This window comes from Mastigoproctus giganteus, chromosome 2, assembly GCF_048544385.1.
Source record: "Mastigoproctus giganteus isolate SK-2022 chromosome 2, ASM4854438v1, whole genome shotgun sequence".
NCBI lineage: Eukaryota > Metazoa > Arthropoda > Arachnida > Uropygi > Thelyphonidae > Mastigoproctus > Mastigoproctus giganteus.
In genome coordinates this window covers 234688428-234702674 of record NC_143576.1, presented here as the reverse complement: position 1 = coordinate 234702674, position 14247 = coordinate 234688428, and the positions used below count along the sequence as shown (strand labels likewise).

Here is a 14247-nt window from a genome sequence, read left to right as displayed (position 1 = left end):
TGAGGAGTGATTGAAGAAACAAAAACATTACCCATTGCAGGCCACATTGCGTTTTGCCCGTCCTACTTCACAAACGAGAAATTTCTTTCGGCGCATCTTAAGGCGACGAGAGTATAAAGAGCAAAGTCTGGAAGGAAAGAAATCATACGTAACCAACGCATCATCCGATATTGAGGAAACTACTCGCGAGGATTTTACTGCTAGGTGTTGCAAATGCTTTTCTTATCTCGTGATAGTGACGTAGTGAGTGTTAAGTAACGCTATTATATTAGGCCTAAATGACTCGGAAGAAAATGATGTAAACTATGGATATTCTCTTCGGAAGAAATACTAAAATGAAATGGATTGCCCCACATTACAGAATTTATGGTTATATTCATGAGGTCGAGTTGAGAAATTACTCCTTCTATGACGAAATCACTTTAATGAGCTCTTCTACATCGCTTGACATGTTTAAAGAATAATCCGAATGGTTTTTTGAATAAAATGCGATTGTTGATGTTTTGTATTTTTTGGTGATTAGAATTATTTAAGGATGTATTTTGGGTGTTCAATAATTAAATTTGGAAAGTGTACTACCCACCTCTGTCATTTATCCGTTTGAAAAAAATTAGAAACCTTTTGGAATTGACGTCAACAGATAATTAAACGTACGGTATGCATTTAAGTTGTCACGTGGTATTATCACAAGTTCCTTGGTAACAGATGAATACTGTACGCTTTCCTGGGGCTTCTTAGTTGATCCAGTCATGGGAAGGATAGATAATCCTTCCGATTTTCAGAAAGGTGTTACTGTTCGAGCACGTTTAGCAGCAGCCACAATTGAGAAACCGGAAGAAATCACTAGTGTGTCCAAAGACCATCTAAAAAGCGGAAATTCGATACTCCAAGGACGAGACAGGAATCTAAAGCGAATTCTGCGTCAGAAGAGAAGGTTCAGTGTTGAATTCAATGTCGGTAAAGAAAGAGCTACTTCTTTCTGTAAAAAATAAGCTTCGACTGGAGCAGGCCGCCAACGCCAAGACAGGAGAACTATGGAATAGTGGTCATGTTGTTTGACAAGTCTCGATTTATACTATTTTGCAGCAATTGTAGGGTAAAAGAGGCATGAAACTCATGAAGCCATTCATCAAGACTGTTTTTTGTGTCCACCTCTCATGCAGCTGGAGTACGTTCTTGTGTTAGTTCTGTTTCCAGCTGATTAAGTTTTCCTAGCTAAGATTTCCTAGGGCATCCTAGACGTGCTCGATGCGATTGAGGTCAGTAAAATAGGCAAGCCAATCCATAAGAATGATGCCCTCATCTTCCAACAATTTTTTGACCAGCTGTATTCTATGGAGTTGAGCGTTGTCGCCCATCAAAAAGAAGTCTGTCTAGGACTCGACAAGGGAAAGGACTGTGGGTAGAGGATTCCATCTCGATACTTGCTTACAATCAGGGTACTGTTTCAGATAATGTCATCTGTAGGAGCACAAAAATTGATGTCACCCTATACCAACCCTATACCTATACCAACAATACACTTCAATCAAAGCGCCTGTATTCTTATACAAAGTGTTGTTTCGGGTTCCACTTTTGCGCCAAGGACAACATGAGAATCTGACTGTAGGTGTACCTGTATTCACCTGTGAAGTGCACATGACACCATTGCTCATCAGTCCTACCACAATGTTCAGGTTTACACATTCTTCTGGTTCTACTATGTTGAGAATTCAATGGAACGCACACTGCACCAGACCCTGCCAATATGGCCTTCAGGGTTGCTCAATGACAGAGTTTTTATAAGTCTCCTTGCATAAAGTGCCTGTTCCCTTAGACCAGTGCTTCTCAAAGTGGGCGATATCGCCCCCTGGGGGGTGTTTGAATTATCCATGGGGGCGTTAGGCATGAATGGGGGAAACAGGGGGGGGGGAGGATGGAGCACTACCAATGACTGGCCGTTACAAGGGTTTTATGACTTTTTTTAAAAAATGCTGTGCCAAATATTATTACTGTTCATTGTGTCATTCACCGTCAGCATTTAGTTGCGAAAAAACTTGGTGATCAACTGCACAATTCTCTACAAACTGTTATTACTGCTAAAAACAAAATTAAAGCACATTCTTTGAATCGTATATTTCGAAATCTTTGTGATCAAAACAGTGAAGATTTTGAACGATTTCTACTTCACTCCGAGTTTCGGTGGCTGTCAAAAGGCAACTGTCTCAACAGATTTTATCAACTCTTTGATACCGTTGTCGAGTGTTTTGAAGATAGGAACAACGACCGTAGTAATGACCTCAAGAAAAGGAAAACTGATATTGCTTATCATGCAGATTTATTTACTAGATTCAACTCAATGAACTCACATTTACGAGGACAAGATGTAACCTTTATTAAGGCGAAAACTCAAATTTCAGCATTTATTTCAAAATTAATAATTCCGTTCAAAATATAGTTTCCCTCAAAACTAAGTAATCATGAAGATTTTGCTTCACTTTCGTCACGTAAAATATTGACCAAGTTAGTCGGTCTCAGGAAAGGGTTAAATAGTTTTTGTTCTCAGGAAACACCGTATTTTTCATCCCTGGAAGGAGAAAACTGGCCGTAAATAAACTCAATTTACAGATATATGTTAAAGATTAATGACCTCGATTACCTCGGCGCTAAATCTAAATACCCAACCAATCATGGAATTTCAGAGGGGGGATTACAATAATACCAGTTAATCTCCAACCGTTGGAATACTTATCTGAGTGTAAAAAAAGGATGAGCGTAAACAATTTTTGTGGAAAAAAACTCACACGGTCAAAGAGCACAGATATGAATTTCTGTCCCTATTTACACTACCAGCCATTAGAATTGAAATAGGTTATCTCTAGGCAAACTCAAAGGGCAATAAACTAATTTGATAATATTTTTAAATAAGTGTATCCACAGCAAGTTTTCTTTGTTAACAGCTTTGAAAATCACACGAGTAGTTCGCAGTTAGAAACCATCCTAAGGCATTCAAATTCAATCAAGGCACAAATTTTTTCGATTGTGATATGCAAATTGTTTGAGATTTCTGTTTCTCTGTAGTGTGGTTCAAGTTTTGAAATGGAAGGGAATGATGACACCAAAAATATATGGTTGGATTCTACAGAAGGACCAGATCGAGGATGGAGTTGGGTTATAGCTTTTTCGTGTTTTGTTAATAATTTCATTTTTGGAGGACTAGTTCGTTCATCAGGATTGTTCTATGTGTCATTGATCAATGCGTACGGAATAGACAGAAAAGCAGCGGCTCGTCCTTTTATGATAGCAACATCAGTTCGAAATGTCCTAGGTATGTTTTTTACGTTCTATTTTTTTCACAATAAATGAAAAGTTAACGTTATTTTGTTTATAGTTCTAAAGAATACACACTGCCCAACCATTAATATCGGGACACTTGCATATCTACAAATAATCTTTATTTATAGTAAAACTAATAAACTGGACTGAAACTTTTAGCTTTTATCACGTAACCAATATAATATATTAAAGCCTGATGGTCTCAATTACCTCGGCGTTAAATATAAATACCCGATTCTAAATCTTACGTCATCCTTAGTTAGACCTATGGGTGTCATAGTTCCACACTTGAGTGGAACTATGACACCCATAGATGTGGCGGAGTTGAATTAACGTTTAGGTGCCGTGGTACATAAGACCCAACACATGTCCACATATTTTGTCCTTACATTTTTTTTGTAATAGATGGCCTTTATATCTCTTAATTCCTGTTGTTAATCACCATCTAATAATTGCCCTATTGACTTTATAACGTTCACAAATATAGGACAATTCGGAAAGTTCTGGCAAAAACTGGGAGTAAGTTCCATCCACCAAAACAAAGAAAATGCTCATATGAACAAATTTCGGGTATGTTTTCTTGCCGAGTCTCGGCCATGTTGCTGTTCCTAATGGTTGATGTAATGCTCCCCCATCGGCTTCAACTTCCTGTGTTTGCAATGGTCTCCTTAAGCAGCGATAAGAAGTGTACATCACTTTGACCGTTGAAGAAGCTGAGTATTATCAGGAGCATTCTGGACTGTGTAATAGCCAGGGCATTGATCTCTCGAAGACATTTCTTCAACGCTGATTTGAAATGAAGAGACCGGAGCTTTTAAATACCTTCATTTGTAAAAATATCGACGGGATTCAAATGTGATAAGAGTGGAGGTCACGCAGTCCTATGCTGGAAATATATAAGGGCCAGGATAACAGAAATTGGTGAGCGGTAAAGTTGAAATGTGAAGAGAGAATAACTTTAATTTAAATGGCTAAAGTTTAATTTAAATTGAATTTAATTGAAAATGCGTAAAAAAAAAGAGTGATTTCACTTTGGAAGAATTTCAGCGCCCAACGTTTTGGGCCCCTGTGTGCTGGAAGATCCCCTAAACCAGCTCTTTGCTCCAGTCTCCAAGATTGTTTCTCGTGCTTTTGGTTGGACTTGTTGGATCGGTTCCTTTTCTATCAAAAACTTCAACCAGCTCAAGCTTTGTATGCCAAACTTTGTAAATTCATAAAAAGTACAGAAGTTGAATTCTCAATCTCCAAGTAACCACACAACCATCAATTGATATGATGTCGTAGTTAATATTCCGCAGGTGCGTTTCCTGTAAAATAAACTGTCGTGTTCTGGTTTGCACATGTTTGGACTTGTTTTTTTTAAAATAGACTCACCTGTGAAGTTACGCCTTTGACAATGTAGCCAAATCGTTTTCCAAAAATTCCATGTAAACATTATACACAAATCTGCGCGGAAATATATCCACGTAGACTCAGATACATTGTCTATTTCTGTGATTGAACGAATCCATGAGGATTTCCTCTGCCTAGGTGTTGAATATGAAGATTAACGAAGGCATGCGTAGTAAAGTGGACGTCATCTGTAAAAGAAACCAACGAAATGATGCGAGGATGAGAGAAAGGGATGGGACCAAATTGTAAAGGCCCATATGCATAGCCACATACATAACCACGAGTCAAGTTAATATTCTTTTGAGAATGTTGCTTAAGGACAGAAAAAGAAGCTCGCACAAGGAGCCCATCACCATAACCGACCAGGACTCTGATAATCATGAATGTACTCTTAAAAGTGCTGTTTTCATGTCAGTTTTTTTTTATGTTTTTTTTTCTATTCATTTAGGTCCAGTTGTTGGCATGCTGGGTAAGCGGTTTGGTGTACAAAAAGTAGTTGTAGTAGGTGGTTTGATTGCTGCAGCTGGGATAGCTTTTTGTTACGCATCCACCAATATACTCGCCATCACTTTGATGTGGGGATGCATTTATGGTAAGCAATATTCTCGCTAACTGATTTTGTTACAGTATAAGTATTTATTCAAAGCATCTACATTATGCTTGTTGGCTTGATCTCATGTACAAGATCATGATTAGATTATCCACTTAAAATGAAAACTAGTTTGCAATACACTGCTCGAAAAAATTAACAGAACATTTAGAAAACGTGATGTAACTTGCGGTGAAGCGAGACAAAACTTGGTGTGGTGGTGTACCATAGAATAATGATGAAAAGGCGAGAAACTTTGGACAGGCATAAGGGACATTAATAGGGGTTATAAGAATTGCCAAACAGGTTACATTACAGAAGTCGATACAAGAAGCTCAAAAATATGGTCACGTGACATGAGTACCGCGTATGATCTTCTCCGTGCTTCACCACCTGAACAGGCGATGAACCAAGCTCGATATAAGAACGTCAATAAGAGTCTGCGGCAACAAATCCCATTCTTCCACTAGCGCAGACCTTAGCTCACCAAGAGAGAGTTGGCAGTCGGCGTGCAATGCGACGCCCAAGGGCGTCCCACACATCTTCAATCTGAATTAAGTCTGTGATCGTGCTGGCCACGGCAGTTGTTGGACAGCTTCAGTTTTATAATGTTCCTCCACCACTTGAGCCCTATGTGCAGTGGCGTTGTAGGAAAAGAAAATATCTGGGCCAACCGCACCCCTAAGGAGTCACACATAGGGTTTGAGGATCTATTCTCGGTAGCAATGCGCAGTTACACTATCCCTATCAAAAATATGCAGAGGAGGTGCGGCCGTTGATCACTATTTCGTCCCACACGAGAATATCGGCACCACAATCTGTCCATGTGTCTTTTCTCTGATGTTGGAAGGATAGCACCGCATTTTTTGTTATCTCTAGATGAAATAACTTCTAGAATCTGTTTGTAGGCTAAAACGGGACTCATCAGAGATCAGAACAGTACTCCAATTACCAGTGCTAAAAGTCACATGTTTGTGGCACCAGTTTCGATGAGCTGTGCGGTGGTTTCGGGTTAACGGGATCCAAACCACTGGCTTTCTTGTTTAGAGTCCACTTGAATTGACCAGTCTTAACACAGTCTGGTTGGAAATGTCTTAACCTGTGGCCGCAGCAACGTCAAGAGACAGTTGATGAGAGGACATCGTAGGATTCTGTCTTGCTCTTAGAGCCAGATAGCGGCCTGTTGACATAGCCTTCGGCAATCTTGGTTTGCTCTTCTTGTAATGGTCCCTGTCTCCTGAAACTCTTTCTATAAAAATCAAATTATTATCTTAGGGTTATCCGTAATTGATTACATAAACCCGTATTTGTACAGGCAAATTTCTAGTTGATTTGCCTATTTTGCTGGATGCAAAATCCCCGGTTTCTAGGGTAAAAACCTTGCTATCTACACTTCAGACGGACTAACTGAGTCGCGAAGTGAAAAACTGTTTCTGTTACACCGAGACGACACTGCGTGACAAATTAAGCCAACGTGCCATCTCAAAGAATCATCTAAACGTAGATGACTTACCATCCTGAGTACTGGAGCAATCTGAGCTATCCCACTGAGCAATCCAGAGAACGGCAATGAAGTGATGTGGTCGCAACCCGTGTTTTTATAAACACGATTAATTTTCATAATGTGCGGATCTGTATGGTGGTAGCTCGAATTTTATTGGGCACTCAGAATTTGCATGGCAGGATGCTTATTATATCAAATGTTCGCCTTGGCAACGCTGTTTGCAATAAAATATTCATCAAAAACATTTTGTTCTGTTAATTTGGCAAGCAATGTAGAATAAAATTTTATTTTAAAAAATTATTGAATTTAATGAAAGTTGTTAATAGAATGTTCTGAGGACCTCCACATCGCTCTCGTAGAATGGATTCAATTCTTTTCGTGTGTTTGATGCAACTCTATAAAGAATTCGTTCGTCAATGCAGTTATCGAAGTTTTTCTTCAACTTTAATTGGTACAGATTTGCTTGGATATCTGTTACTGAATGCTCTTGTCATTTCAAAAATGAGTTGCATAGAAGATAATGTTCCAAAAGGAATTCATATTCTCCTCCGAAATGAACCATTTTGTACATCGGACTAACAAATGCTGTGCTCGGTTTGGTTCGGTTCGGTTCGGTGTGTGTGTTGTAGTAGGGTTTTAACAGCATCAGCAACTAAGGCCATATTGCTCCTTGTATAAAGTCTGTTAATTGCATGTGTTTTGTGATAGATTTTCTGTTTGCCAGATACATGTTCCGGGAGAAAAAAAAAAAAACATGCTGCCCTCTCCTGAGATCGACTAACTCAGCCATGTTGTGATTTTTGGTAGGTTTGCTCGTTTGTTGGACGAAAAACCCAAACTAACGGGTAAAAAATAATATAATCAACGCCAGAAGCTGAATAATTCAGCCACGTTTCGACAAAAGTATTCCTGGTTTTTCTCGAATGTTATAAATAAACTCAAACCTATCTGGTTTTTCATCAAAGTTTTTTTCTCTCTGGGTAAGCGTCTCTTAATGCTATATTAGCTGGCTTTCGTTTTTTTTTTTTTTTTTTTTTTTTTATTCCTTTTGCCTGTTCGGTTTTATCGAAGACTGGGAGCATGTACTCTTTCATTACCATCTGTCTTGGACCTACGGCAACCCTTGATGACTATCCATTCGTTTGCTCCTGACTTTGAAGCTGACCTACTTAGCTCCAAGAACAGTTTTCTGCTTAAAAACTTCACCAGCAATATGTTTATTCGTCCAAAACAGTTCCTTACGTACCTTCAGCCATCGAGCTCCAGTTCTGGTCCACTGATGATCCAATAGAGAATGATTAGTTTGGTGCGAGATTTCTTCTTTCTATCTCTTAATACTGTTAACATATTCTATCCTCTAATTCTTCTGCTATTCTGTTGTATGTTTGTCTTTGGGTCCCAGTGTGCCCTCGTGTGCAGTATAGTTGGTAGAATTGCTGTCCTCCCAACACTGGGTGGAAAAGACTTGAGTTCGAGTCTCGTCGATGACGTGAGGAGTTTTTATGGGCCTTTTTCACAACGTAGTTGAGTTGAGGGCAGCATGTTTTTTCTCCCGGAAACTGAGTTTTTCTTCCAAGAAACAAAAAATAGACCACAGAACGCGCGCAATTTACAGACAGCATACACGGAGCAATATGATCTTAGAGGGGATGTAAACGTACACCCTTGTCTCTATTAATGGAATTGCTAGCTGCCCCAATACGTACACTCTCAAGCCATTTACGGTCCCAGAACCCCTGTGCAGTGATTACACATGACCATGTTAATACTAATTTTATTTGTAATCTCAGTAGAAAGCGGCTAACTAAGAAACAGGAGGGGGTTTTAAGCTTGGGTACCAAGTTTGCTCTGATGCCCAACAAACCTCCCATCACGGAAATAGCCATGGGCATCGAGAGAGCCCTTTATAAGTTACCAGCGATCCAGGCTGATGAGGTACGTATTAGAACTGCGGCTATCCTGAGCCAGGCCAAGTCGGCCCCCTCCAACCTTAGTACTAGTCTTAAAAGGGTTTTGAGGGAACTTAAACAAGACGATGAAATCATAGTCTTACCCGCGGACAAGGGTAGAGCCACAGTTATTTTAGACAAGGAGCAATATTTTAATAAAGTTTTGGAATTATTGCAAGATACCACTACGTACAAAGTTGTCCGTAGAAATCCGTTGGTTAGTGTGGAACGACAAGTGAATAACCTTATACAGAGTTGGCACAAGTCAGGATGGATATCCAAGGAGGTATATTGGTTATTACATGCTGCTGGATGCCGCTTACCCAGATTCTACGGGCTCCCCAAGATACATAAAGTGGGTCTACCACTCAGGCCAATTGTATCATTTGTAAATAGTCCCACGTATGCTCTATCAAGGTACCTAGCCAAGTTGATCGCACCCATAGTAGGACTTTCCAACTTGGTTATCAAGAATAGCAAAGAGTTTGTGGATTTTATAAAAGGACAGACTATACGAGAAGACGAGATTATGATTTATTTTGATGTTACATCATTGTTCACTTGTATCCCTATTAAATTCGGAGTCCACTGTATCAGAATGGCATTAGAAAAGCATGTTTTGTTACGTACTAGGTCTCCTCTTAGTGTTAATGATTTTTGTGAGGGTGTGGAGATCTGTTTATCCAGTACCACCACGGTTTTCCAAGATGTCATGTATAAGCAGATCCATGGCACAGCCATGGGTTCCCCCATTAGTGCCGTAGTGGTTAACGTAGAGGTTAACTATGGAAGAGTTGGAAGTTCGAATTTTTGAGAGTTTGGAATTTCCCATGCATAAATGGAAAAGATTTGTTGATGACACATTCACCATTATACAAAAGGGAGGGAGGATCAGATACTTGATGTTCTTAATAGCTTCTCCCCTTTTATTAAATTTACTTCGGAGGTGGAAGCAGAGGGAACCCTACTATTCCTTGACGTGTTGGTTATTAGGGATGGTTGTAGGCTCAAGACCAAGGTGTTTAGAAAGCCCATGTGCCGAGGTCAATATACTCATTATATCTCGGCACAAGCCAGCCAGCACAAGGGTAGTGTTGTCACGGCTTTAGTAGATAGGGTGTGGTCCCACTGTAGCACCTCCGAGGACAGAGATAACGAAATTATTCGTGTCACGGCAGACCTCAAGAAATGCGGCTACCCCCAGAGGGTGTTGGACAGAATTATTAGAGGAGCGGAGTCCACCCGTACTGAGCCGTTCGCCCCTGTGAGCACTGCATACATTCCCTACTATCCGGGCCTTTCAGACCACATTGCACCAGTAATTCGGGGGTGCCAGATACGCTGTGTGCAACTCAGGGGACGGAGGTTGTACACAGTGATATCTTGTGTCAAAGACCCCATAACGAAAGAAGCCAACAGTGGGGTAGTGGTATACGAGATTAAATGCCCGGATTGTGGGGTGTGTTATGTAGGTGAGACGGGGCGACAACTGAAAGACCGTCTGGGGGAGCATATGAGTGCAATAAAGTCCGCAAACTATGGGAAGTCTTCCGTGGCAGAACATTTTTGGGAGAAGCAACATCAAATCTCCCCGGAGGATGCTGTCATCACCGATCATTTTTGGGAGAAGCAACATCAAATCTCCCCGGAGGATGCTGTCATCACCGATCATGCACAGGGGTTCTGGGACCGTAAATGGTTTGAGAGTTTACGTATTGGGGCAGCTAGCAATTCCATTAATAGAGACAAGGGTGTACGTTTACATCCCCTCTTGGAAACTGTGGTTCTTGGGCGAGATGAACGGTTTCAGCTAGCGCACTCCCGAGCCATTTCCGGTTCTGGTCCATAAATGGGAAATTCCGGCCTTACTCCCGAGGAACCATGTGACGAGTGCCGTGGATCTGCTATTTAAGGATGTGCCACACAGCAGAAATATGCTGTTGAGAAAGGGGATCGCTATCCCCGAAAGCTACAGTTGTTGCGGTATTTTATTAATTGTTTTTATCGCTTTTATCACTATATTTCGTATTTTATTGTAAATTAAATCACATCAGTTTTAGACTAATATATATTTTATTTTATTTTATTTCATTTCATTTCATACGCTCGTATTTTATTTTATTGTAAATAAAGTGTTTTAGTTGCAGGATTGGAATTTGTTTATTTGAATACCGGCTGGTGTAAAGTCGAATTGTTCAATATCCAGTAGGATATATCCATCATCTTCTTTTGTGCATCATCTCCTAATGGATGTATATCCATCATTTTCTAATGGATATATTCATCATCTCCTAACACATATATCCGTCATCTCCTTTTGTCCATCATCTCCTAATGGATATATATCCATCATCTCTTTGTTTTTGTTGTTAAATATTATTGAAGTAATATAATTGTTATGGTAATCTTTTCATGGATTATACCTATTATGTGATTCATGATACTGTGTTTTTTAATTTTTTTTCTTAATTTTATTTTCGTAGGATTGGGTTTTGCGCTGAGTGGCATTCTTCCCATGGTAACTTTAAACCAGTACTTCATAAAATATCGAGCCACAGCAGCCGGAATTGCATTTTCAGGGAGCTGCTTTGGAGGTGTTATTTTTCCAATAATCACCGAAGTTTTAATTGATTGGTATGGCATGGAAGGGGCATTTCTCCTTCTGGGAGGCATTGTAATGCACATAGTTCCATCAGGACTATTACTCAGAACTCCATCATGGATTAAAGGAAGAGAAACCAAAAATAGATCTTACAAAGATGGTCACAGCAGTGAGAAAACTGATCCGAAAAGTACTGACCATCCCAATGACCCACTTGCAATCCATTGTTCGACCACATATGGGACTATTTCTCCTAGTCTACCAGATGAATATATAGAGCAAGAGTACTGCACACCTGAACAAATGAAAGACAGAAACAAAAAGGAAGACAGTAAACATCCACTGATTGTTACTTTTGAAATTTTCAGAAAACCAATGTTTCTTTGCATAGCACTTACTCAAGCAGAGTTTGCCTTCGTGTTCCTTATGGTGTCTACTATCATAGTTGATGTGGCAATTGACAAAAAGACGCCAGAAGACCAAATTAAATACATCATCCCTGTTTTTGCAATCAGTGACCTTCTGGGACGCCTTTGCTTTGGATGGGTGACAGATCGAGGTTTTATAACCATCAAGAACTTTTTATTGATTGCATTCACTGTGCAAGGAGGTACCATGTTGGGATTTGCGTTTTCAAGAGGATTTAAAGATCTGATTTTGTCGTCTGTTTGTTTTGGAATGGTCGAAGGGATAATGCGGGTTATGTATTCTGTACTTATAGCTCATTATATGGCAGATCAACAAGAGATCGCTATGAGTTCGATGTACTTTATTGCTGGATTGACCATCTTTGGTATTCCTCCTACTATCGGTAAGTACATCTACCTGAGTAATATCGTTCTAAGATTTCCTTTTATATTAATAATATTCAATTTATTTCTTTTATTAACTAATCGATTATTACTATTATTATATTAATAGTTTATGAAACTTTATTATTTAATTAATATTGACCCAGTTTGAAGAGAAGGAAATTAAATGCCTATTATAATTAAAAATGCAAATTTCGAAAAATACACTACATTGCCAAAAATACCCGGCCATCACTGGATTTGATAAAAATGAACCATACCCGCCATTCACGTGCTAGAAATCGGTACAAAACCTGTCCCTGATCTGCCAACTTCAAGATAGACGTTAGATCAACTAAACAGTGCTTGGTCTTGGCGTTGAGCTTAGCGAATTCAAACAGGAAGTTACAAAATAAAAATATCCTGGTACAATTACAGCCAGAAAAAGTTCTGGTAGGCCACGAAAATTGATGGAAAGAGAGTGGAGGGCGTTCAGAAGAGTGGCACGTAGATCCTGCAACCCCACATCGAATAAACTCAACCAGATACAAGACCAAGACGTAGGAAAGTGCATGGCATCGTCTTTTACCAATATTGGTTAGTACTCCAACATTTTGACTTGTACAGTTAGTACATGTCCGCTGTGTTGAAGGAAGAATGGATCAATGGTGTAATTAAGTCCAAAGAGGTGGCAGACAATATCATTGAACATTGGATCAGTAAACGATTCTTTGAAACATGCAGGTGGCTGGTTATTTTTAGCAGTATAATGTATACCTTTATTGCATGTAAATCATACCAAATTGAGCTTTTTAACTTTCTGTTTCTAGGGTACTTCAGAGATTTTATTGGCTCTTATGATTACGTTTTCTACCTACTGGCGGCCATGTCAGCACCGTGTGTTCTTTTGTGGAGTATGGAACCGATATTGAAGAAGTGCAAATCGCCTTCAGAGTCTCAACAGCTTGGTCAGAGCAAAAGCTTGCCTTGAAGGAAAAAAAATGTATATTATGGGCAGGACAGAAACTGTACAATTAAGCAGTGTGGTGTGCGTCTGTCAGGGAGAAAAGAAAAGCGTCCCAGCTATTCTTTATATAATCGCTTCTTGTCTTTTTATTTATCTATAACTACAATGCTCGCAAAATAAACAACGTGTAGAAAAGGTGATGTAATTCATGCAGCTTGCGATGAAGCGGGACAGAATTTGGTAGGGTGGTGTACCATAGAACAAGGATGGAATGTGAAGACAGCGAGAAACTTAAGACAGGTATAAGGGACATTTATAGGGATTCTATAAGAATTACTAAAAAAGGTCACACTTATAATTCCTCGAACGACTAAACTGGTCTGAGAGGGGTGAACCATGCTCAATATATCGATGTCTAAAAGATTCAGCAGCAACAAATCCCATCCTTCCACCAGTAGAGACCTTAGATCATCAAGTAATCGAGGAGTTGGCTGTCGTCGTGCAATGCGACGCCGAAGTGCGCCCCAATCATGTTCGATCGGGTTTAAGTCTGCTGATCATGCTGACCATGGCAGTCGTTGGATATCTTCAGTTTCGACATATTCCTCCGCCATTGAGCTCTATGTGCAGTGACGTTGTCATGCATGAAAAGAAAATCTGAGCCAACGGTTCCCTAAAAAGTCGCACTTAAGAGTACGAGGATCTGTTCTCGGTATCTCTATCAAAAACATGGTGAGGCTGGTGATCATTATTCAGCCACACACGAGAACATATCTTCCACCGTAAGCATCCCTTTCTCTGATGTTGGAGAGATGGTACTGCATTCCTTGTTGTCCCGAGATGAAATAACGTATAGAATCAGTAGGTAAAAAGAAGACTGATCAGAGAACAGAACTGCTCATGGCACCAGTTTCGACGCGATCTCTAGTGGATTATGGTTAATGGAATACCACTGGATTCCTTGCGTAGAGTCTACTTGAATTGAGCCTTTTTAACACGGTCCGATTGGAAATGTTTTCACCTGTCGGCAGCAACCCAAAGAGACAGTTGATGAGAGGACATCGTAGGGTTGCATCTTGCTGTTAGAGCCAGATGGGGCTCTGCTCTGATTTACCTAGCCCGCGGGCGACCTGACCAG

General features: G+C 39.9%; 1 protein-coding gene across 1 annotated transcript; it reads left to right on the top strand.

The window, feature by feature from the left end:
- The first annotated feature begins 749 nt into the window (after positions 1-749).
- Positions 750-13133, top strand: LOC150090257 (monocarboxylate transporter 12-like). Its single transcript, XM_090390232.1, has 5 exons — positions 750-953; positions 3061-3307; positions 5156-5299; positions 11233-12162; positions 12973-13133. Exons 1-5 carry the CDS (start codon positions 750-752, stop codon positions 13131-13133), a joined length of 1686 nt encoding a protein of 561 aa, XP_090246358.1.
- The last annotated feature ends 1114 nt before the right edge of the window (positions 13134-14247 follow it).

Coding starts and splice junctions, on each gene's coding strand:
- LOC150090257 (XM_090390232.1), top strand. CDS start 750: ATGGGAAGGATAGATAATCCTTCCGATTTTCAGAAAGGTGTTACTGTT. Junction 5,300..11,232: donor GATGTGGGGATGCATTTATG/GTAAGCAATATT, acceptor TTATTTTCGTAG/GATTGGGTTTTGCGCTGAGT. Junction 12,163..12,972: donor TGGTATTCCTCCTACTATCG/GTAAGTACATCT, acceptor TTCTGTTTCTAG/GGTACTTCAGAGATTTTATT.